This window comes from Mus musculus, chromosome 5 (assembly GCF_000001635.26).
Source record: "Mus musculus strain C57BL/6J chromosome 5, GRCm38.p6 C57BL/6J".
In the NCBI taxonomy this organism is placed as follows: Eukaryota; Metazoa; Chordata; class Mammalia; order Rodentia; family Muridae; genus Mus; species Mus musculus.
The window spans coordinates 86,132,438-86,158,574 of record NC_000071.6 but is presented as its reverse complement, the minus strand read 5'-3'; the positions used below and the strand labels follow the sequence as shown (position 1 = coordinate 86,158,574).

The following is a 26,137-nucleotide window of genomic DNA, read 5'->3' as shown; positions in this document are numbered from 1 at the left end:
GGCTTATACAAACATACTTAAAGTTTACACATGCATGTACTGCACATAAGAAAACGATGTCAGAAGTTTTGACTGAAAAAATTTCCAGTACCTGATGAACACAAGTCTTTAGATTAAAAAGTGCTAGAGCTAGTACTAGGCCTTATATAATTTATACTCTTAATATAATACCTTGTTGTGTTTCATAAATACTGACAGAAAACACTAAGGGATAGGCCATAAAATTGATCTATCAGAAACACAAATTTTAACACAAATAGGAACCCAAGAAAAACGTCAATTCCAAAAGTAAAAAAGTACTTTCTAGTGTCCAATGTCAAAGAAAACTTAGTAATGAAGTATCTGATAAAGGAAAGCAGTGGTTATAAAGAACCTCTAGGAATATTTGAAGAAATTAAAGAAAACAATACATAAGAAATTAAAAAAAAACCTTGGAAAAATAGTAGGAAGAAAGAGCTAAACAAATGAGACAAATATAGTTGACAGTTTCTAACGGTGGACTAAGATCAAGGGAGAGAGACTGTCTAAGCTTAGAAGCAGGCCTTTTGAAATAAAAAAGTAAGAAATGAAAAGGGCTTTGAAGATCATTGACAACCCAGTAAACAAACATTTCCCTTTTGGGATGCCTAAGAAAAGAAAAGAAAAAAAAAAAAAAAAAAAAACGATTCAAAGAAGTTCTACCTGCAAGCCTCTGTAATCTTGGGATCCATAGTTAAGGGGATTATGACCATGCAGAATTCTGTCCCTGTTATATTGTAGTAAGATTGCCAGAAACAGAAGGCAGGTGGCAATAAAACTCAGTTTTACAGTAATTGTGTGACATGTACAAGTCCCACTGTTGAGTTCCTGATCTCATGCCTTTCTCATTTACAAGTATATGTAATCTTTCCATTAGACTTACCGTAGTTTGCTCAATATCATTCCATTTCAGAAGATAGTAATTCAGCAAGCTTTATATATACTTGGATATATATAACCTATCCTTCCAAGATGAAAAAGACATTTTCATGATACAGCAGAAAAAATGAAGGAATTGATTACTACCAGACCAGCCTGTCAAAAGATGCTCAAGGGAGTCCACATCCAGAAGAAAAAGAGCCATACCTACTGTTGTGTATACATGAAAGTACCCCACTTGGAAAGAAGACACAGAAAGGGAAAATGCAGAGCCAAGCCACATAGAGGAGCAGTTCACATTCTAAGATGCCCTCATTTAACAGCCAGCAAACTGTTCAACAGAAACTTTAACAAGAGGGGATGGAATGACATTTTTTTTTCATTCCATGAAGAAAGGCAAACTCAAACAAATGATATTCAAAACAAATAGAAAAAAATGGACATTCTTATATTATCTATATTAATTTTAAGTGTAAGTGGACTATATTCCCCAGTTAGATGATGCAAATGGACTGAATCTAAAACAAGATTCAACAGTGTAGTGTCTATCAGAACTCCATTAGTAGTGAGCACACAGAGACTGAAAGTGTTAAAAAAAAATGGAAAAAAGGTATTCCAAGCCTGAGAAGATAGTTTACCTAAGTTTGTTTTCTCTGAAAGCATGAGGGAGCACTCAGATAAAAAACAGGTCATGGCTTTGCCAGCACTGGGGTGGGACTATGACAGGTGGATTCTGAGAGCTAGCCTAGCTATCCCAGCCATCCTAGCAGAAATGTGCTAGGATATTTCTTGCTCAAGAAGAGGCCATGATTCAGGGCAATATGGCAATCCTCTTAGAATAGGAAAGAAGAGCTGGAGAGATGGCTCAGTGGTCAAGAGCACTGACTGCTCTTCTGAAGTTCCTGAGTTCAAATCTCAGGAACCACATGATGGCTCACGACCATCTGTAATCAGGAACCACATGATGGCTCACGACCATCTGTAATGAGATCTGACATCCTCTTCTGGGGTGTCTGAAGACAGCTACAGTGTACTTACATAGAATAAGTAAATAAAAAAAAAAGAATAGGAAAGAAACCCCCAAAGTCCTTCTCTGCATGTCAAGTGTGTGTGTGTATACAAAAAGAGATTCCATGCAACTGTAAACCAAAAGTGAGCAGGAGTGGGTATTCTTACACAGAATAGATGTAAAAACAAAAACAAAACTGTAAAACAGCAAGTCATTTAATCAGGAATCAATTCAATATCTGACAACAAGCATTAGCTCTAAAGGAGAAGTAGGATCCAGGACAGTGTTAGGACTTCCAGTATCATCATTGTACAGATCTTCAGACACAACAAACAGCAAGCTGGTTGTGGTAACACACTCCCAGTATTTGAGAGGCCAAGAAAGAAAAAAAGAAAGAAGGATTGTCATAGCTTAAAAACATGCTGAGTTATCCTGAGTTCAAGGCCAACTATAATGATACCCTTTCTCAATTCTCTCCCATACAAAAATGCAACATTGAAGTACTATAGCTAATATACTGAGCAGCATGTATAGAATATACGTCCTCAGCACATGAAACGCTCCTTAAAATATACCATGTATTAGGACATTAAAAATAAATCTTGAGACATTCACAAAAATTACAGAAGTGAAGACTAGGAATGTAGCGTAGTCAATAGATTGCTTATGCACAAAGCTTTTGAGTTTAATTGCCAGCATTAAATAAATGTGGGACATGCCTAAAGCCTTGCCACTCTAAACATGGAGGCAGGAGGACCAGAAATTCAGTGTCATCTTTAGCAACACAAAGTTCATGGCTACTCTGTACTGCATGAGACCCTGTCTCAAAGAAAAAAATATTGTGTCCTGTCTGACCACTATGTAATAAAATGAAGAATAACAAAATAAACTTCAAAAATCTTACCCACTCAAACTAGAAAGCTATTATTTTAAAAAAAAATCATTCTGGCAAGAATCTACCACAAAAGGGAATTTTTTTAATTAAAAAAAAAAACAAAAAAACATAGTTATCATACTTCTAGGTATATAACCAATCTGAATGAAATCAGCTTGCCATAGAGGCACATGCCCATGCTCCCTGCAGCACTGTTCACCTTAAACATATGTAAGCAAACGTAAATGCCCTTCCTTCAGTATGTTCATAAAGAAAACTTGGTTTATGAGTATGTGTGTGTCTGTCCGTTTGTCTTTACTCATAAAAACATGCCGGTGTGGGGAAAAGTGTAAAAGAATGTCTAGCTTTACCAGTATATAGTATGTGCATATATTGATGTATAACACAGCTTACTAATATATACAATTGACATGATGAAGCTTTAGGGCATGGGCATTATCTTAGGTTCCTTTTTTACTACCACCAATTCTGCTCTTCTCCCAACCAGTGCAGTACAGAGGTCTTAGTAGATGCCTCCTTGAGTATTGGGTAGTGGGTAGCTTTAAAGGGAAACATTGAGCTAGAGAACCTGCTGTTTGGCAGTAAGTCTTTTATCATGAAGGAGATATTACCTCCTGCCTCAGGTTTTAAAAAGGAAGAGTGATCAGGACATTCTTGGCATACCTCATAAGAGTACAAACACTGAGGAAAGCATAGAACTGAGAACCTATTGGTTTTGATGTTTGATAGGCAAATGGCTTTAAGAAATTATTTGACCTCTATCAGTATAATCTATATCAAAATCTTGTTTTCACACCTACTTTTATCACAGTGTTAATAAAAAATAAGTACTGAAAATTATCTGCAATCTTAAATAATATTGTGATTTTACTAATATTATTGTAAATAAAGGTTTATTTTGTAAATCTATTGAATACAGAAATTAGAGAGTTATGACCAATATCCTTGAAAATTGTAATTGATACTCTTGAAGCTTGTCTGAAAGTAATGTTTTGTTAGCTAGATTAGTGATTATAGGACAGCGACAGATAAGTCTCCAGCCCTCTATTGGAAGACTACAAAACAACATAGGGTGTAAGGTTTGCTTCTAATTGTGAGTTCTTTAGAGTAAAGGAATTTATTTTATGTAAGCATATGCTCTTTCTATATTTTTATTTTGGTTTTGCCACTTTGTACTTCTATATATAATTAATTCTAGGCCAGAATTCAATATAGGATAGTAACTTTTGTGAAGATAACTATGATTCTTTGGTAGAATTTGAATGTATATGTTTCCTATTGAGAAGGTATATTATAAAAGTTATTGTGTACTTTCTGATCTTTATTTTATTCTCAACAGTGTGTAGTATTGACTGAAATAAAACTGACATTACAAAAGAAGATCAACAATTTTTGCCATTCTCATTGCCCTCCAATTAAGGTAATATATATAATTTAATAATTATAATATTAATATTCAGCTAACTAAAGGAAGAACATTTTTCATATTCCAGTTTATAGCTTTTCACTAAGTTACATAAAGGGCTTTGTGTGTATAGTCACACTAAGATGATTTTTTAAAATAAACTTTTATCTTTAAAGACTTGTAGATAAGCAGGCATAGAGGTGCACTAAGGAGTCAGGAGCAAGGCTGGTAGACACCTGCGCATTTCAAGGCCAGCCCAGGCTACACATCAAGTTCCAAGTTAGGTAGTGAGACTCTAACCAAAAAAGTACAACAAAGAAACAATTTATAACTACACACCCACACACAAAACACACCCCCAAATTAAGAAGACTCAGCTATGTAAGTCTCAGTCTACACAGAATAATCATTCTGATTCTTCTACACAAAACAGTCACTCTAAAGTTATAAAGTTCCGTGTTTCATTTTACCTTCTGACGATGGAATGTGTTCTCCACCACCTAGAACAATATCCCAGGCAGTTCAAACTGGAACAAGGAGCTTTGTTTTTGTCTTTCATACTTTGTCTACTGCCTGCATTTAGTCTTTTCTCATGATCTAATACTGATTCTTTCTTGTTCTCTTTTGTACATGTTTATACTGTCCTACTGATACTTTTATTTGCGTATATTCGTATATTATTGGCTAGATTCTTTATATCAGGAATATATAGGGAGAACGTTTGAATTTTCCTCCAGAGAATGTACAACCTTAATGATACATTTTAAGTGGATCCGTTGTGATGCAAATTATGTGACTGTTTTTCTTTAAAGCTGAATAGACTTGTGATGCCTATAGAAAGAGCTTTAAGCACAAAAACATAATTTTTTACAGAATCTTGGGATAGAGACTGCCATTATAAAAATAATTTTTAATAGAGCATTTGTTACTGTATTAAAGAACCTCATGTGTACGTTTCTTGGCTTGGTTTGCACTTTGACGTCTGTGGCCTTCTTTCTGTAGACTACTCCCAGCTTAACGTCCTCTTCTAATTTCCACTAACTAGTGCTTTTGGTGAGTGTACACTCATTTCTGTTTCTGTAAAATAATAACTACTCATTCCTAGGCAATTAAACTAGGATAATTGTATCTTATGTGTTGAACTTAAAATTTATGACCAAGCCAGAATTTTTGTTATTGAAATGACAAGAGTATGTAATGGTGATACATTGAAGGTATTTTTAATTTCATTGTGTCAGAAACCCACTCACCAAATACCACATTTCTTAACCCCCAAACTAATTTATAAATGATTCATTCTGTACATGAATAATGTTACATTTCAGGGAATATACTTAATTCTAAATGAAGTCATGAATTGATGTAAGATAACTGAAGTGGTTTTTTTTCTATTCACATACATTTATTTTTGTCTTTTCAGTTCATTAGTGCAGATGTACATGGAATTTGGTCCAGGTTGTTTTGTGATTTTGGTGATGAATTTGAAGTTTCAGATACAACAGGAGAAGAACCAAAAGAAATTTTCATTTCAAACATAACGCAAGTATGATTATTTTAATACAATTTAGGAGTATAAGAATACTAATTTTTAATATTCATAGATGATTATTTGTAAAAACTTGTAAAAAAATAACAGAATATAAAAACTTGGTGGTCAATAACCTACTCTTATTTTTAGGCTAATCCAGGTATTGTCACTTGCCTTGAAAGTCATCCTCACAAGCTTGAGACAGGACAGTTCCTAACATTTCGAGAAATTCATGGAATGACAGGCTTAAATGGATCTGTACAACAGATAACTGGTAAGTTTACATGTTTTATTAATTTACTTTTAGTTATTTAGCCTATTTATAAACATATACTTCATTCGGTGTTTTGAACACATCGCCTCATATTGACTTGATTCACATCTCTGAGCTTCAAATCAGTATATTCAAGGGAGGACATACTGAACCGTGGTAATACTACAAGGAAGAAAGTGAAGTGTAGAAATACACTATGAGAAAATACAAGTTGAAATTTCAAATCTTTACACGAGTAAGAATACAGTTATGAAAAATTGTAGGTGAACAAAGATTCCTGCTTGAGCAACCTACTTTAGGGATGTAAGAAGTTGTGTAGGTTTTGGAGAATATATGATGATAATTCAAGTGTGAATGAGATGGCAGTGAAATAGTGAATGGAGATGATTGTTAAATCTATGTTGTGTTCACTGAATTGAATATTTAAGCAGGCAAGTTTGGAGTCTTTGTTTTTTCCCCTCTTTGCCTTGCTTCTAGAGGACTTACAGATTATTACTCAAGGGGATAGAGGATGCTAAAGTCAGAGCTTTGAGAGAATACCCATTTTTAAAGTGGAAAGTTGATAGTGAATGGGAATGTATGGCCCATTTGAAGTAATTTATATCATTATTAATCTATATAATTTGTATTTTACCTGTAGTTGTGTTTAAAATATAAAGTGCTATACAATTTGCAGCATAACTTTGTGGCATGTTTGCATAGTTGAAGGACAGTGATGACTCACTTGTATCTTTTGGGCACTTAAAAAGTACAGTCAGGTGTGATTGCCCCAGTTACCATAATCACCCCCAGTAAGGGTCCGTTTTCTCCACATCCTCACCAGCATTTGTCATTTTTGTTTGGGTTGTTTGATTTTGATAAATATGTTTTAATTTGCATTTTCCTGATGACTAAAGATATTGAGCACGTTTAAAGATATGTATTGCCAGGTTTTTTCTTTAGAACTCTGTAAGTTCATTGACCTATTGATTGTGTAGCAGCTTTATGTATTTGTTCTGTGTCGTTGAAATTAGTCTCAATATTAGCAGTTTTGAAATACAGCTGGCAGATTACTTACTTCTACTCTATGGCTGGTCACTCCTCCTGCTGATGGTGTTTTTTGGTATGCAAACGCTTTCTAATTTGATGTTTGAGTACATTTGTCTTAAATAGAGGTTCAGATCATAATGTTAAAGAATTTGTATTTGTTTAGGGAAAGTTGGCTAACTTGATAATTCGGAATTATATTTGTTCACGTTGGCTACCATTTAGTGTTAGAATGTGGTGATCAGATGAGATGCTTAGAGCTACCTATATAGTAAGAAACTGCCTGACAGCAACAAATCAAGTCTTTTACATTAAAACCCACTTTATTCTTTTTTTTTAAAGATTTATTTCTTTATTATATGTAAGTACACTGTAGCTGTCCTCAGATATTCCAGAAGAGGGCATCAGATTTCGTTACGGATGGTTGTGAGCCACCATGTGGTTGCTGGGATTTGAACTCGGGACCTTCGGAAGAGCAGTCAGCGCTCTTAACCACTGAGCCATCTCACCAGCCCCTAAAACCCACTTTATTTGTAGGAAAAAAGATTACTTTTGGGTAAAAGTTGCTTAAATCAAACACTTAATACTTGATGCTTCCTGCCTTAAGATAGTTTTGTTCTATGAAAAAATTAAATAACTAAAATAAAACATGTTAATTCTTAAACAGTATATGTATATTTATGTCTTATACAATCAATATAGATATGTCTACACGTGCATTTAAATAGCGTTGTGATTGAGTCCCACTGTAGATTTCCTCCTCTTTCCAAATATCAAATTAGCTTGGAGTCTGCTTATTTTTTTCTATTTAATGTATGACTATTAAGAATCACTTATATATTTATAAGTATTGTAATTTACTTGGTGATTAGTAGAACTTACTGTTTAATTAAGTTTTAATTATTAAATGGTTCAATAACAAAGTAGATTGACAGTGAAAAGTTTTTTACATATCCCCGCTATTCCTCCTTAGTAGTCAGCCACCCATCATAGTTTTATTATATACCAGTAAAGAAGTTCTTTATGCTGTCTTACACAGAAAGTACCTATACAATCGTTATAGCCTTTTGCAATTTCATCAAATAAAATGACTTGTCTTTGTGTACTTGAATGTATTTTTCAGAGATGTATTTTATTCCTTTTATCTTTCCATGTACCAATAAAATTAGTGTTAACATGGTACAGAGATGATGTAACATATTTTAATATTCTATTGTAAGTACCTCTCATTTCTTACTTTACGCACTGGTTTTCCCCAATTATTTTTTAAGTCCCAAAGCTCACATTGGAAGAAATACTTGGTATAGTTTACTAACAGATTCCTAACAGTACAAAGGAGCAAAGCTGTTTTAGAATCTTACTTTTATAAATGGAGAATTATATCTTTGTGATTGTACCTATATGTAATGTTTATTTTTTTCTTGCAGTCATATCACCATTTTCCTTCAGCATTGGTGATACTACAAAACTGGACCCATATTTACATGGAGGCATAGCCGTGCAGGTGAAGACTCCTAAAACATTCTGCTTTGTAAGTATCTTTTCTGCTTAAAAAGTTTTTTTTTTTTTATAAAAGGAAGGGAGAGAGAGAGAGAATGAATAGAGAGAGAGATAATGAATAACCCAAAAGAATAAAATGCTCAATATCAAGTTACCATAAAGAATAAACTTTTAAAAAAATGTATAACTAATTTGAATAAAGTTAAATCAACCAGGGGCAAACTGATACTATAAAAATAACATACAGACGTAGCGCTATAGCTTACACACATCCTTAGTTGGTGCAGTCCTCTGTACTGCAAAGGTTAGGCAAATACAAGTTTATATGGTTTAATAGCTAGAATATTTCTTGTGTATGATTGTGATTATACCTCAAAGGAGCTATATCCTCCTAAATAATGAAAGAATTTATCATACTTTTTACTGCCCAAAAAAAAAGATAACAGTGTTTTCATTTATGCAGCAAGAGCTGTTACACTTTATGGCTCAATTATTTGTTAATTCCTGTTACTGCAATTTTAATCTGCATTATAACTACTATGTTTGAAAGTAGTTTGATTCACATTGACTATTGCATGAAAAAAAACATGCTGATAAATAGAGTGTAGAGAATGCTATTTTCTTGGAACTAATGAGTCTTATTTAAATTGACAGGCTGCTTCTCAGTGTGAGATGTATAACATGTCTTTAGTTGTTGGGCTTATGCTACAGGCTATAGGGGGTTTTCAAGATCTCTTTCTATTCTTACTTTACACTCACGCAGATTTTAGCTTGAAATATCTACCCAAGACTTAGCAGGCATAACTAGTCTCAGTTACTTAATGATATCAGAATACATGGTAGCTTTTACATTAGGACAAAGTTTGGGATTATAAAGATAGTTTTCACTAATTTTTTTTGAAGTAACTATGTAGTACAAGTGGTTTTTAGTGTAGTAATGAGATATTACAGAGCATTTTAACTACATTATGTGATTAACTATAACATTACAGCAATTCCCCCTCACCAATTTTCAGCCTTAGAGAAAGATCTGTTGCTTCCAGTGCCCTAAATGTTTTGCAAAATAATCACTCAATGTACTGTGAAATAATGGTTTTTTTTTCTCTTAGGAACCCCTGGAGAGCCAGATAAAACATCCAAGGTGCCTTATTGCAGATTTTAGCAAACCTGAGGTAAATATTTACTTTGAAGGCTTGAAAGGGGCAATGGAGTGATGGATGGGATTTGGTAAATGATTCAAAACTTAAAATGGATTAACCATTGTTTCTAAAGGTTCTACTCTTAACCTCAATATTTAAAGTTCAAATCGAAGGATTTAAAATGAGAATTCATGCCACAAAATGGTAGAGGAGAATGAAGTTGTACTTTGGTGATTTGCTAGCTTTGATAATTAAGTAATTTTAGTAATATATATATATAGATGGGGCATTACTGTAAGATTTTTCTCAACTATGCAGTTCTATTGGACATTGGTTTATTTTATGTGCAGGGGAGGTAGCAGGTGAGCAGCAAGGAGATAATACAGCATCTGATTGGAGGTCAGAGGCTGGACTCCATCAGAGGTCATCAGGCTTGGTGGTAGGCCATTTCACTGGCCACAGAGTTTTATGTAGTACAGGGAGATACACCCTGAAGCTGTTATGTTCCACTTTATATTATTAGATATGATACCTTATCTTAACAGTAAATATATTATGATAAGAAATGAACAGTTTCCAAATTTATAAACACTAATTTAAAAAAACAGTTGTTTTTTTTTTATAAATGTTTTCTGGAGTGGTTCTGGTTTTGGATTTGGTTTCAGATTTTTGAGTCAGGGCGTATACATAGCCCAGGCTGACCTTGAAATCTGAGATCTACCTGCTTCCGAGTGCCGCCTCCTGGGTGCTGAGGCTAAAAGTGTCACCATGTCCAGTGGTACAAATGTTTATTATTGGCATTCAGCTGATATTTATTATGAATAACCTAGTAAACACTAATTATTTGGAAAATGCTTCTTAAAATACCTTTATTGTGTTGATGTCAAATCATTTAACTTTCCTAATGGTAATCATTATATTACACTCTATTATGAGGGTGAAATTAAATAATAGTTGGAAAACATTTACCCTAATCTATAGCACTTAACAAATGTTGGACAATATTTTTTTTCCAAATAGGCACCTTTAGAGATTCATCTCGCTATGCTTGCCTTGGACCAGTTTCAGGAGAACTATAACCGTAAGCCAAATATCAGGTAATGCTTTTGGTTCTAAAACTAATGCTGCTGCTGCTGCTGCTGCTGCTGCTGCTGCTGCTGCTGCTGCTGCTCCTTCTCCTTCTTCTTCTTCTCTTCTCCTCTTCTTCCTCCTCCTTTCCCCCCCCCTCTCTTTATGAAAACCATGTCTCAAAAATTATAGGTTGATAATAGAACTAACCTTTAATTACATTACTCACATAACTAGTAACATTATTACATTACTGGTAAATATGCTAAATTGCACAAATATGACATTTAAGGTGATTTATTATTGGTGGAAGTAGAAAGATCCATTTGTAAGAATGGAATCATACCACACGGGAATTTTTCATATTTAGAGACTTTAAAATCTATAGGTTTTAAAATCAGAACCTCTTCTAATTGGTGAACTGGCAATCTGTGATAATGTTTTCTAGCCTAAGTTAGAAATTGCAAGCTTCTTACCTTGTATGTTTAAATCTCAGTCTCATATGTTGTCTTAGATGACCATGATTTTGACGTAATGTCTTATGACTATAAGACAGCTAACTTTGAAGCTTAAAAAAACCTAAAAGTTAGATTAAACTTTGAAGTTAGATTAAAACACATTGTATTATATTTTGAATATAACCTTGGTGATAATTCCAAAAATTGAAGTTGTATTTTTGTTTCAAACTATAGATGTCAGCAGGATTCAGATGAACTATTGAAGCTAACAGTATCTATAAATGAAACCTTGGAAGAGAAGGTAAGTATCAATAAAATTATGGTTGGCTATGTATTTGTTTATAACATAAATACATATTAATATTTTCCTACATTTAGATCTTCCCTATGCTACCTACTGATTCTGTGGCATTAATAAAGAAGCTCTTTTGTTCTACTTTAGTTTATGTATCTATAAAATTAGATGAACTTAGCTTACAAGTTGTAAACATTAAGTAATTTTATTTCATAAAGTACTGATAATACCATGTGTCATTTAATAACTATTATTTGCTGCTTTTATTTTTATATTAGTGTTAGTATTGTTTTATGGATAAAACTACAAATACATCGATTTTTATATTGATAAATATTTTCATTTTTCTTGTGAGAATACTTAGAAATACATTGAAAATTCACATAATAGATGTAAAATATGGTGTTTAACTTACAAGAAATTGGCGCTTTTTTGAGACAGGCTCTCACTAAGTAGCCCTCTCTGGTCTAAAACTCAGCATATGAAGGCCAGCCCCAAATTCAGAGAGATCCACCTGTCTCAGCCTGCAGGGCTGCTGAGAGTAAAGGAGTAGTCACTGTGACTAACCTGTGTGCTTGCAAAGCAGCTTCACTATGTTGCATTTTTACAAGATCTATATCAGGTTCAGTAACAACAACCTCTTCAAAACTCTGTTTCCCTTCTCATTGTAACCACATTATTATTTGTGTGTATCACATGGATTTGAGCTGCATTTCACTAAAGTTACAGCTAATCTGAGCCTATGTTTTTATGTGCCTATTGACATTTGTACATTTCTTTGGTGGCTTTTCAAATCTTTGCTTATTTTTTAATTATTGGGGGCTCGATAGTTTATAGTTTTTATATAAGTCTTATTAAAATACATGCTTTATAAATAATCTTATACTTAATTTATTGGGTTTTTTCTCATAGTTTATATCATATATATGTCATATATATGATATATATATATATTTTTTTCCTTAAGCATTGTAGAATGTTGCAATGCTGAGTTAGATCCTGCCCAGGCCTTATGTATACTAGGCAGGCACCTACCACTGAGCTATATCCACAGCCATAAGCTTTTTTACTAACGCCTCAGAGTTCTGTGCTCTTCAGAGTGGATTATAATTTTGGCAGGGTTATAGTTTCTTTAAAAAATCTAGTAGAACTCATCAATAAAACTCTGATCCTGACTTTGTTTTGTTAGGATTCTTATCCCTTTTGTTTCATTCTGTTTGCTCATTGTATGTCCCATTTAGATGGGTTTTGTATTCTTTTGGTCCAGTTTTGATAGGTCATAGATGTCTAGAAAGTTATTCTTTTTTTCCCTAGATTTTCTTAGTTATTGGTTTATTTTTTTTTAGTAAGTATTTCCCATTCTTCTGCATTTCAGTGTTTTCTATCAAACACCTTTTTTGATCTTTTGATTTCCTTTTGGTTATTTTGACACTATGTTAATCTTTTATCCTTTCACAGAATTTTAGTTTCATTATTTTGGTTTCTACTTCATTAATTTCTGATCTGCATTACTTCTTGTACCACTTTATGTTTGTTCTTTGAGTTCAAACAAACTGGGTTGTCTTGCTGGACCATATTTCTTATGTTTATATAATATTCTTTGTTCACCTGTTAGGACATAACATCTTTTTTTTTTCTATCATATTTTTGTATGATAACCTTTGTGGGAATCCTCTTATTGAACTCTTAATCCTCATTGCTGCTCAAGGAGTGACCATAGTAGTGACAGTAACAATTTAAGAACAAACCAGATACAGAAAATTAAAAAAAAATAAATGTCAGTTGTAAATAGGAATTACACCTTTAATACTAGTAGACAAGAAATACTCTAGGAATTAGGGTAAATGAGTAAAGATGTAGAAATATTGAAAATTAAACAGTAAGAGGTGATAGAGAAAGGATACAAAGAAAGCACGATATGACAAGAAAATGGGAGATGCTATTACAGAAAATAACAGTGAAGAAATCCACAAAGCCACAGAAAGGCTGCTTGGTGTTTCTTCATTGCTGAGGAGTTGCAGGTTAGAACTGCTTTATTTTCCTCCCTCAAGCTTATCATTTTGCAATTTACTTGATGTTGGGGATAAGAAAGAGGGAAGCCAGGTGGTGGTGGTGCCCACCTTTAGTCCTAGTACCAGGGAGACAGAAATCTCTGATCTTGAGGCTAGCCTGGTTTACAGAGTGCCTTCCAGGACAGCCAAGGCTGTCTCCACAAAACAAACAAACAAACAAACAAACAAAAAACCACCAACAACAAAAAAACAAAAGAATAGCAACAAGAAACAAACCAACAAAAAAGAGGGTATTGAGTTGTTTTTCTCTCTGACACCAGATACTCTAAATAGCAATCTAGACCACAGTTAGAAAAGCAGAATTGAACAGAGACTAGTAAAAAGAAAACACTGCTTAAGGTAACATGCAAATTGGTATTTTATTATGAGATTAAGGTATTTTTATTTAGGAAGGAAATTTGGTAGTTTGGTTGGGTTTGTTTGTTTATTGGAAGTTAGATTCTAATGCTATTGATAACTTAGTTCCTGCAGTCTCAGGTACTGTCTGTGAGTACTGTTAGTATCATTGTTGTCTGTGGTTTGTGTTTTAGCCTGAAGTGAATGCTGACATTGTGCACTGGCTTTCGTGGACTGCCCAAGGCTTTTTACCACCACTCGCTGCTGCAGTTGGAGGTGTTGCTAGCCAAGAAGTCTTAAAAGCTGTGACGGGGAAGTTCTCGCCCTTGTGTCAATGGGTTAGTTCAGTATTTCCTATTTCTTTACATTTTAAGTGTTCCATAAAATCAATGAGTTGTTAATTATAGTGTGGTATAAATATATCTTTATATTTAGTATTATATACACTATTATGTATTATATATAATTATATATTAACTATAAAAGAAAAGGCAAATAATTATGTAATCAAAATTCAGAAATTTAATTCTTTAATTGAAGCTAACAGAAGCATATATTTTGTCTGTTGGGATATGACCCAATTGCTTTCTCAGATGTATTTCCTTACATGTACTTTAAAAATCACTGCTTCTGTTCTACAATTTTTCTCTAGTACTTTGGCTTAGTTACCATTTTGGGGTTCTCTGGGCTCTTGAACTAGTTCTGTAGAAAGTTTGCCATCACAAATTTTCAGGTTTAATTAATGCCTGATATTGCCTGAAGATAGAGAATATAGGAATGGTCTAAATTTGAGAGCTGTGTAAGATAAAAGCATCATAAGAATTAAAACATTTAAGCCGGGCATGGTGGCACATGCCTTTAATCCCAGCACTTGGGAGGCAGAGGCAGGCGGATTTCTGAGTTCAAGGCCAGCCTGGTCTACAGAGTGAGTTCCAGGACAGTCAGGGCTACACAGAGAAATCCTGTCTTGAAAAACAAAACAAAACAAAAAATAATTAAAATATTTGATTCTGTTACAAGAAGGAAAATAAGTGGCAGGAAGTCTGCGCATACTGCTTAAGTCCTTTCTGTTTGAGTTGATTTTGAATATAATACAGCACCTATACAATGCCATTTTTCTGCTGTTATTTAAAATAGATTACAAATTGATGGTGGAAGTTGGCATAGTTTTAACTATTAATATCATATGAAGTATACATTCTGTTATTAATATAGTAATGTTACAATGATATTATCATCTCATTTTGTTCAAATTTAAAACAAGTTACTTACTTAATTGAAAATATGCATGTATGAGCTAGTTTTGTGTCAACTAGACACAGGCTGGAGTTATCATAGAGAAAGGAGCTTCAGTTGAGGAAATGCCTCCATGAGATCCAACTCTAAGGCATTTTCTCAATTAGTGATCTAGGGTGGGAAGGCACATTGTGGGTGGTGCCATCTCTGGGCTGGTAGTCTTGGGTTCTATAAGAGAGCAGGCTGAGCAAGCCAGGGGAGGCAAGCCAGTAAAGAACATCCCTCCATGGCCTCTGCATCAGCTCCTGCTTCCTGACCCATTTGAGTTCCAGTCCTGACTTTCTTTGGTGATGAACAGTAATGTGGGAAGTGTAAGCTGAATAAACCCTTTCCTCCCCAATTTGCTTCTTGGTCATGATGTTTTGTGCAGGAATAGAAACCCTGACTAAAACAATGCATAAGACTTCTTTAATTATTACCGAGTTAAAGAAATTCTTTTCAGAACTAAAAATGTTGAAGCTGTCTTCCTGGATCTTGTCTTTTATAATTATATATGAGGTAAAAGATGACATAAAATATCTCCAGTAGGAAATACACTCTACATACTTTTTTTCAAGCTAATCATACTGTTTATTCAAATGTAACTAAAATTGAATGGGAACTCCAAAGTTTTTTTGTAGTTATGAACAGATTTTGAGGTAAAATTTCCTCTAAATATTAAAAAAAAATAATAAAATTATCCTTAGGATTGATAAGTGATATGAATTAAATTACATACCTTTAACAGTCCTTTTAGGTTTCTCAGTTTTAAGAATATATGTTATAACCATGATTTTTCTAATACTTTACATTGAATTGCCATTTTTATTATCTTCCACGATTATTAAATAACTATAAGAGAAAAGCTGCAGGGTTTTTTTAGTGACTTAAGTCTTAATCGTTATGTTTTTAATCTTGTCTTCAGTTGTACCTTGAAGCAGCAGATACTGTGGAATCCCTAGGCAATCCTGGGCATGAAGAGTTTCTCCCACGGTAAAGCTGAAACTTGGATTATTTTTTTCTTAGTATCTCTTTAAGAAGCAGAGATAGAACAATTTTGTGTAAGCATTCCTCTCTTAGGTGTCTTTCCTCCTGACATTTTACTTCTTGGTTTGTTACTTCTTTGCCTAGTGATTAAATATTGCAGTAGTACTATGTCTTTTTACCACTTTATATGTAGTGATACAGATTTTCGGCTTATATACATGAGAGTGGTTAGCATTCAAAAGCCATAATATTAATGAATAAGATTGCTATACATGATTTTTTTAAAAATAAGTCTCTTTCCATTTGAGGCCATAAATTCAAAATCAGTTAAAACTTTAGAGATTTCATTATCTCAGAAAACCACAGAACCCAGAGTTCTGCCTTCAGTGTAAATGAATTAATAACTCCAAATCCCTTCTGTAGATTCCTCTAAAAACTTTTTTTAAATATTATGATCTTTATAATTTTTTTCTTAAATACAATAGTCCCTCTTTATCTGCAGTTTAACTTTCTCAGATTTTAGTTGCATGTAAATTATCGAAAAGTACAAAAATGGAAAAGTACAGAAATAAACTATTGATAAATTTAAATTACATATACTTGGGTACAAAGTGATAACATCACACGCTGTCCTTCCTGGGATGGGAATCATCCTTCTGTCTGTCCATTAATCCTTTAGAAGCTCAGAAGTATATTCTGTTTTAAAGTACAATATTAAATTGTTACTAACAATAATCAATAGTATTTTTATATCTTTCTGTTTTCTTGGTAAATGTTTTTTCAGAGGAGATAGATATGATGCCATACGTGCCTGCATTGGAAATACATTGTGTCAGAAGCTACAAAATTTGAATATCTTCTTAGTAAGTGTGAATGAAGATGGGAATAAGTAACATGTTCAAAATGTTGTTGAATGTCAAGTTAATTTTTAAAGTCAACTTGATGTAAATGAGTAACTGATAAATCATACAATCTCCAGAGCTTAATATGTTTACTTCCTGGTCCTCCTACGTAAAACTTAGTCAATTTAGGATCTGAAGAGTATTCATTTCAAAATAAAGCATGAATGTAACAGCTTTCAACATTAAATGGTTTTCTAGAAGTACTTTAAAAACACATTTTTTGAAACTACATTTAAAAATGAGTAAATGTATTCTCTTTTTTTAAATATCTTAGTTTATTTTGAGAGAAAATTTTCACAAGAGCATAAATGTTGTTGGCTAGTCTTAAAAATACTACTTTTAGTAATCATAATTTTGTTTATTTGTTTTTGTTTTTCGAGACAGGGTTTCTCTGTAGCCCTGGCTGTCCTGAAACTTACTCTGTAGACCAGGCTGGCCTCAAACTCAGAAATCTGCCTGCCTCTGCCTCCCAAGTGCTGGGATTAAAGGAGTGCGCCACCACTGCCCGGCAGTAATCATTTTTGTAAAGTAATATCTTAAAGATTAGCAATTACTGCTGAGATTTTTTTTTTCATATAGATAGAATATAATCAGGTTTCAAATATCTGTTTTACTTAAAATTCTTTGTAGACTTGTCTTAAACATATCTCTGTCTTTCAGATAGACTGACAAGTGTCTAAAAGTAAAGACTTTTTCATGTTACCTAGTTCCAGGCTCGGGTTGTTCTTATGTTTTTTTTTTTTTTTTTTGCTTTTTCTTCTGTTACTGTTTTCTTTTCTCTATAAGAAATAAGTTCAGCATTTAGCTTTTGTTAGGAATCTTCAATTATTTTTGTTTGAAGAAGTTATAAATACCATAGTTTTCTTATTTGTTTTATACTTTTTTTCTTTAATTGAGACACTTAAAAGGCATTATGAAACTTGTAAAAAGTAAAGTCCACCACAAGTCAGTCACAAATCATTTTTTAAAATTGTATTTAGTGTTATAGCATTTGATGAAAATTAGAATGAAATTCTTTATTCATTAAAAATTATAGTATTGTTGTCTGACATTTGTACTCTTTCTTCAATAGGTAGGATGTGGTGCCATAGGCTGTGAAATGTTAAAAAATTTTGCATTACTGGGTGTTGGTACAGGCAGAGAGAAAGGAATGGTAAGATACAAGTCACTTGAGACTTAAACATTTATATTTCTCCTGTTGCCCATTTTTGAACTGTGTTTAACTATACTAGCCTGTTTTACTTGGTGTAGACCATTAAACTGAGAATTAGAAGATTTTAATTGTCTCTGGTCAGTTTTTAGTCCCAGATTCTCTGCTTCTTGGTTCTTTTTTTGGTTCCTTTTTTTTTTTTTTTTGGATTTTCAAGACAGGGTTTCTCTGTATAGCCCTGGCTGTCCTGGAACTCACTTTGTAGACCAGGCTGGCCTCGAATTCAGAAATCCGCCTGCCTCTGCCTCCTGAGTGCTGGGATCAAAGGTGTGCGCCACCATGCCCGGCCGCTTCTTGGTTCTTAACTGTAATTTCCTGAAATAAGTCCTGTCTCTCTTTTTGTAGTTACCATCAATTATTAAATTTGAAAGGAACTTTTATTATCATAGCTTACAAACTGAAAACCATGTTATTCTTTTGTTACATTATTCATTCTTAAATATTAACATGAGAAATGACATTAACAAGCTGCAGAGTGCTCAGATAATTTAAATGGTGAGTTTCAAATAGTGAGAATAACACATACTTTGGTATGCAGTTAAAATTCTTCACCCTGAGTTATTACAAAACCGTGTCATATTTAAAATAACTTTTATTAGTGGTATTTTACCTTTAAGATTAAAAACTTTCATTAATGACTTCATATATTTATCTTGGTAACTAACAGTGACACTGCATAAATAACTAAAGTGAATATGGTAATCCACATTGTAGCCTTGATATAGTTTTAAAAGGGATTTATTATTATAGCTGTAGGTAGGTACACATAGCCATGCTTGGCATTTCTAAACTGTGCTCCACAAACTATGAGTCTAGTAGCTTAAAAGTTACTTGGATTTTTCTTGTGTAAAATCGCTTCTTTACTGTAAGCTTGGGATTACCTGAATGTTTTAACTGTATAGAAGAACAGTGCTTTTAGTAGGTAAAGGTCAGGATGAGCTGAAGTAAAGACTGTAATGTGGGCAGGCTTCTGTCATTCTGAACACAGAGACTTGTAACAAAACTTTAAGTGTTCATAGATACACCCAAGATGTAAAGAGAAATCCCCAGGTACCTAGAATCAAGGGGGAAAAAATGAAACCTTGAATTAAACACTAGATACAATTTTTTTCTCTATTTTTAATGTCTAAAGCTTTTAAGTAGAAAAGAAAGACACTCACTAGAAAGTAAGACTGTTAACCAGCACCCCGCAAGAGAGAGGGGGAGGGAGGGAGAGAGAGGGAGAGAGAATGAGAGAGAGAGAGAGAGAGAGAGAGAGAGAGAGAGAGAGAGAAACATAAAATTCCACAAAAATGTAGACACATACACAAGGAAAATTGCTAAAAGAAAATGAATGTGAACACCAGTCAACACCTCAAACTGGAACCTGCACTGAGCAGTACTATGCCATTTTTTTTAATTCTAGCTTAATAGCACAGGGGTTTTCAATTCTGCAGATTATGTTACCTGTTTGCTTTCTTCTTTCACTTTCCAGAAATAGGATCTATACATTCTTTTTTTTTTTTTTTTTTTTTTTTTTTTTTTTTTTAAAGATTTATTTATTTATTATATGTAAGTACACTGTAGCTGTCTTCAGACACTCCAGAAGAGGGCGTCAGATCTTGTTACAGATGGTTATGAGCCACCATGTGGTTGCTGGGATTTGAACTCCTGACCTTCGGGAGAGCAGTCGGGTGCTCTTACCCACTGAGCCATCTCACCAGCCCAATCTATACATTCTTAAAGGGCAAGTGTTTTAGGCCTCTAAATCAACTATCTATGATAGCTAGTTGGCTATACAAAAACTACTGGAACTGCCTAGTAGTTTATAAATTCAGCCTTAGTTGGACTCCTGTCAAGTTGAAACATGACAACATTCTTCTCAAATTATTTCAGATTAAGAATATATATTGGGCTAGCAAGGTGGCTTATCAGGTAAAGGCACTTGCCATTAAACCTGATTTAGTTTGATCCCCAGAACCCACCCATGGAAGGAGACAAAGGACTTTTACAAAGTTGTTGTTTGAGTTCCACATTTATGCTATGGGCACATATTCCTCCACACACATACACAATAGTTAGGAAATAATAAATAATTTTTAAAAGAATGAATGTCATAAATTTAGAAGAGATAGTTCCTCTGTAATTCATTTTTTAGGTATAAAAGATGATAGGGATAGTTTTAGTCTCCAAATAAAGAATTTTTAAAGGGAGTTTCTAATAAGCTTAAATCATTTGTGTTATTTGCTATGATCATGCACTAAATATTAGTTGAAATTAATAAATTTAACAATGATACCATATTACTGGTAACATTGGGAATTTTTTAAAATGACTATTACTAGCAAAAATGCTTTGAGAGTGCTGTTTCTGTCATAGTGAGAAATGCAAAATAGATTCATTTGTTTTATTCTCCTGTTATAAGGTAACAGTTACAGATCCTGACTTGATAGAAAAATCCAATTTAAACAGACAGTTCCTGTTTCGTCCTCATCACATACAGGTTTGTCACTGTTTTTTTATCATAAACAGATATTGGTTGCGGGGTAATCCTGTTCTTTGTTAGATCCTTAAGAGAAAGAATAAAGATTCTTTGGAAAGAACAAAATGAAGAAAATAATGATCTTTCATGTACACTAAAATTGGTTTTTGGATGTTACTATTTGAATCATGACATGAGTAGTACTTTTCATTTTGTAATCACAGAAATTTGTTTCCATAAACAAATTCTCTAATTCGAGGTTTTAACAAAGCACAAATTTTAACACTACTTTTTTGGGTTTTTTTGTTTCTTTGTTTGTTTGTTGTTTGTTTTGCTATAAAACAGGTAAGGTTTAGTATTTAAAAATTGCTGTACACTATTTAGTCGTCTCAAACCAAAATATTTAAATCCGGAAAAGAAACAGACAGTACACTCAAAGGCAGAGGCAGGTGGATCTCTTAAGTTCCAGGCCAGCTTGTTCTACACAGTGAGTATTATTAGTCATAGTTACATGGTAAAACTGCAGTGAAAAACAAGCCGGGCAGTGGTGGTACAAGCCTTTAATCCCAGCTCTTGGGAGGCAGAGGCAGGCGGATTTCTGAGTTCATGGCCAGCCTGGTCTACAGAGTGAGTTCCAGGACAGCCAGGGCCACACAGAGAAACCCTGTCTCGAAAAACCAAAAAAGAAAGACAGAAAAGAAGAATATGTTCATCAAAACCACGTGCTTTTAGTTTAAATTTTTCCCTTGTATTGTCAACTCATTGTCGATTTTAGGAAATGAAATTTAAGCATGTTATGAACTAAAAAGTGGCTACACTGTCATAGTTAACCTGATAGCCTCTCGCATAACTACAAAGGATGTGGCAGCAGTCTCTATGAACTCAGATGTCTTATTAAAATGATTCACTGTGTAGTATCTGGAGATGAACACTAAGACCTATTTATTAATTTCCTGACTTGTAAGTTTCTGACTTTGTTCTTATAGTAAAAAGTAAAACATGTTAGCCTAATAGTGAGAAGAGACGGACAAATTCAAAGGATGCTGTGAAGACCTTCATAGCCCCTGAATGACACAAGATTCAATGACACATGGTAGATAAGCCTTTAATTTAAAAATAAGAATAAACATTTTTAAGACTTTTATAAAAATACTTTAAAATCTCTAACGCATTTTGCTACATAATGAAGGATGATTAGATTGTGTTAATATGTGAATTATTTGAGCTAACTTCATTACTTTGCTGTCACCTCATATATTCCAAATGATTAGAATTTGTAAATTCAGTCATAGTTCATCTTTTCTGTTTAACATTTATTTCTTCTGTTTTTATTTGTTACTTGTTTAGAAACCTAAAAGCTATACTGCTGCTGAAGCAACTCTGAAAATAAATCCTCAATTAAAAATAGATGCACACCTGAACAAAGTTTGTCCAGCCACTGAGAGTATATACAGTGATGAATTTTACACTAAGCAAGATATCATTATTACAGCACTAGATAATGTGGAAGCCAGGAGATATGTAGACAGGTATGTTCTTGAAATTCAAGTGCATAAAGAACTACTTTTATTTTTGTTTTTCACTCTCACTTTTTGAAAAATTACCAAATTACCTAATTATTTTTATGTCATTCTAATAGAACTACTCAAATTTAAGCATACTGATGATTTCCCATTATATTTAGAAAAATTTACTATTGGTAAAGCAGCCTAAATGTTTTTTTCGTTGTTGTTTTTTGGGTTTCTTTGTTTTTGTTTTTTTTTTTAAATGAAATACCTACCACCTATCCGCTGTTCCTACTTTAAATGTGGCCAGTGTTCCCTGTTTCTCCTTACTATAGCTATATAAGCCTTCTTTAGGCTCTTCAAAGGCTTCTTTACATTAGGAACTGAATCGGTTTGGGGCTTCTGGAAGTTGTATTTCCCTTCCTCCAAACTTCTTGTTCCCAAATGTGTATTTCTTTATCTTTGAGGTTCAGCCTAAATATCTTTCTTAAAACAGACATTCACTCCTAAATCTGCTTTTCTTAATACTTTTTCATTGTGGCACTTATTTTTATTAACATACATCTTTACTTAATGTTTGGTTCTTCACTAAATTTTTCATCCAAACATCATTTATTATCAGTGTCAATCATCTGATTTCATTCAATGTGATTTATGAAATCAGTCATTGAATGAATCATTGTATGACTGCAATGTCAGGATGCCAGAGCATATATCAGAGTTTTACCAGTTGAGAAATGAAAGAGAAGCAAATTTTGAGCAGAAGAAAAAAAATTATTGCATTTCTTTTTGTGTTGGAGGGGTGGTGCACACACACAAAAAAACTTAAAATACTAAAGTGGATGAAACATGACTAGTGATAGTATTTAGTTAATACTGCTTGGGATAAAGGCCATTTGAGAAGAACTTACAGGCAATAATAATCAAATAGTAAGTAGAATGTAAGTGAAGAAAGAATAATGTAGTTAATTTAAGGAGGAAATAGAAATTTTTAAAAAATGAGATTTTAATCCAGGTAGTAAGTAGGAAGAAATAGAAACTACTAGGTTGGAAACAAATTTTATATATATGATAGGGCTAAAGAGAAAAACTGTTACGTGGGTCATGTTCTATTCGCTACACTACATACAAAAATGATCAGCATGTTGAATATTTAGTAGATAGCAGTAACCTGTCCTTTATTTACTGTTACTGATCACTTTTGTGTTTTGCTTTCTTTTGTTTTTTTCTTTACATATTTTGTCTTCAAATAGTCGCTGTTTAGCAAATCTACGGCCTCTCTTAGATTCTGGAACAATGGGCACCAAGGGACATACTGAAATTATCGTACCTCAATTAACTGAATCTTATAATAGTCATGTAAGTCAGTATATTGAATAAATGTTTGTCTTTTTATATCATAATTTTTGTTTTCATGAAAGAATCAATAAATTTGACTTAGCTTTATCAATCTTGACTTTAGCTCTGACAGGTTGACCCATATGTGCATCTGCATGTTTAAACATGTTGAACCTAGTTTTTTAAGTGTGTATTCAGATGGTAGGAATACCACATATGTATAGTGGCCATATTTCAATGTCCAGAATCTTTCTCTGGTATTCTATGATTTCTTTCTGACAGGGTCTCTCACTGAGCACTAGAAATACAGATTGACTGAACTGACTGGCCTGTCTCTCTAGTGCTGGGATTCCATGCCATGCCACCACACCCAGCTTTACATGGGTGCCTGAGAACACATTGAGGTCCTTCAGTTCACATCACCAACATGATACATCTGCCCTGCCCCTGAATATAAAACAGGAAAGAGTTTACATTTTCTGACTATCATAGAGTTGAAAATAGCTTTTAAAAGCAATTAAAAATTTTGACTGAAAATAGAACTGTCACCAGAGACTTGGAATCAAATCCATTTTCTGATGTTGGGTTTTATTCTATTAGATATAAGCTGGCATATAGTAAAATAACAGAAGTGTAATAAATGTGTACTTATTTTTTAAATCTTTTTATTAAGTTATTTACTTTACATCCTGATGACAGCTTTCCCTTCCCCTTCTGCGGTACCTCCCTCTTACCTGCCACCCCATGCACTCCTCCTCCCCTTCTCCTCAAAAAAAGAGGAGACCCCATCCCCATAGATACCAGCCAATCTTGGCATATCAAGTTGCAGTAAGTCTAGGTACATCTTAAATGTTTGTCCTCATTAAGAATTTATGTCCCTAGCATGCATTATTAGAAATATTTGTCAGACCTATTAAAAATATAACCTGATAATCTACCCACACACTACCTGAAAAAAATATTCTTCAATGGTTCAAAGGAAGCAGTGTGTGTACATATATATATATATTAGATAGATAGTAAAATGTAACATTTTTATCCCATAAATGATTTTATAATATTGCTAACATTGAATCTATGGATCTAAGAAATAATTGTAGGTTTTGGTTTTTTTTAAAAGATTTATTTATTTATTTACTTATTTATTTATTATATGTAAGTACACACTGTAGCTGTCTTCAGACACTCCAGAAGAGGGCATCAGATCTCATTACAGATGGTTGTAAGCCACCATGTGGTTGCTGGGATTTGAACTTCAGACCTTTGGAAGAGCAGTCGAGTGCTCTAACCCACTGAGCCATATCACCAGCCCCCAATAATTGTAGGTTTTATAATTTAAAATTGAACAGTTAAAGTAAAATAATTAAAGTACATGATTTTTATAAGTATCAGTGTTCCTTGATTTAAAGGGTACATTTGGTTTAGTAAAGTTTTTAAATTCTTAGCATTCACTGTTTTCTTATTTTCTCTCATGAAATTCACTTACTGATAGATGTAATAACAGTAATATAGTAGATTAAGCTGAGGTTCATTAGAGTTTTAAATAGGGAGTCATGATGTGCATGATGCCATGGGAAGGTTTTCACAGTAGAGGATCCTCTCATTCTGCTACATTTGCTGAACTTTCTCTTGTTTTTTTTTATTTTAGACTCTTGTATAACATAATTTAATATTCCTACAATGCTCCTCATTGAATTATAAAAAGTTATTTGCTCATAAATCATCAAATTAGAGATTCATTCAGTAAAAAGGCATAAGTTGAGTCATTTTTGACTGAGTAAACCAGTAAGCTTAGGCTGTAAGTGAGCCATCTAATAGACAAGGAGGTCTTCAGTGGTACTTCTACTAGTAAGACATTAATCATTGCCCATCTAATGTATATACTTTCTAGTAAACTACTAAGAGTCCTTTTCCCAAATGATTTACTTCATGGGGAATCTTTAGGAACACTAAGAGCTTAGATATTAAGGATTCTTAATCACTTCTCTAAGTTAGAAGTAATGTAATAAAATTTTACATGTCACATGAATTTTTCTAGAAAAAAAAACTTAATAATGTATTATGATTTACCATGAGGACTTTCTGCCACACCGCACAAGTACACAATGGTAAAGAACGATGGGATTTGTGTTTTCACATGACTTTCAACAGGTTAAATGGCCAAGAAATTAACTTTTGCTTTATTATGTAAATGACTGATATGAAAATGTATAACAGGCCTTATGTTTAGACTAATCAGACTCAAAATTTAGCCAGATATTTGGTTTTACTTTTTATTTTTCAATAGCGAGACCCCCCCGAAGAGGAAATACCATTTTGCACTCTAAAGTCCTTTCCAGCAGCTATCGAACATACTATCCAGTGGGCAAGAGACAAGGTAAAAGTTCTTCTTAGTGAATTTGTCTTCTCTGAATTAGAAAAGGCAGTACTATAACTACTAAACATATCTGAAACTTTTTTTCCCCTTTATAGTTTGAAAGTTCCTTCTCCCACAAACCTTCACTGTTTAACAAGTTTTGGCAAGCATATCCCTCTGCAGAAGATGTCTTACAGGTAA

At 33.4% G+C, this 26,137-nt stretch overlaps 1 protein-coding gene across 1 annotated transcript in view; it reads left to right on the top strand.

Moving 5' to 3' along the window:
• Uba6 (ubiquitin-like modifier activating enzyme 6) overlaps positions 1-26,137 on the top strand; it is a 62,024-nt gene that overhangs the window by 14,169 nt on the left and 21,718 nt on the right. The window contains exons 7-22 of the mRNA NM_172712.2: positions 4,141-4,221; positions 5,627-5,749; positions 5,885-6,008; positions 8,462-8,565; positions 9,644-9,706; positions 10,694-10,770; positions 11,434-11,500; positions 14,097-14,240; positions 16,103-16,170; positions 16,949-17,027; positions 18,139-18,219; positions 20,681-20,758; positions 22,085-22,266; positions 23,496-23,601; positions 25,868-25,957; positions 26,053-26,133. Coding sequence (NP_766300.1) covers positions 4,141-4,221; positions 5,627-5,749; positions 5,885-6,008; positions 8,462-8,565; positions 9,644-9,706; positions 10,694-10,770; positions 11,434-11,500; positions 14,097-14,240; positions 16,103-16,170; positions 16,949-17,027; positions 18,139-18,219; positions 20,681-20,758; positions 22,085-22,266; positions 23,496-23,601; positions 25,868-25,957; positions 26,053-26,133 — 1,548 coding nt within the window. The remainder of the gene's footprint in view (positions 1-4,140; positions 4,222-5,626; positions 5,750-5,884; positions 6,009-8,461; positions 8,566-9,643; positions 9,707-10,693; positions 10,771-11,433; positions 11,501-14,096; positions 14,241-16,102; positions 16,171-16,948; positions 17,028-18,138; positions 18,220-20,680; positions 20,759-22,084; positions 22,267-23,495; positions 23,602-25,867; positions 25,958-26,052; positions 26,134-26,137) is intronic.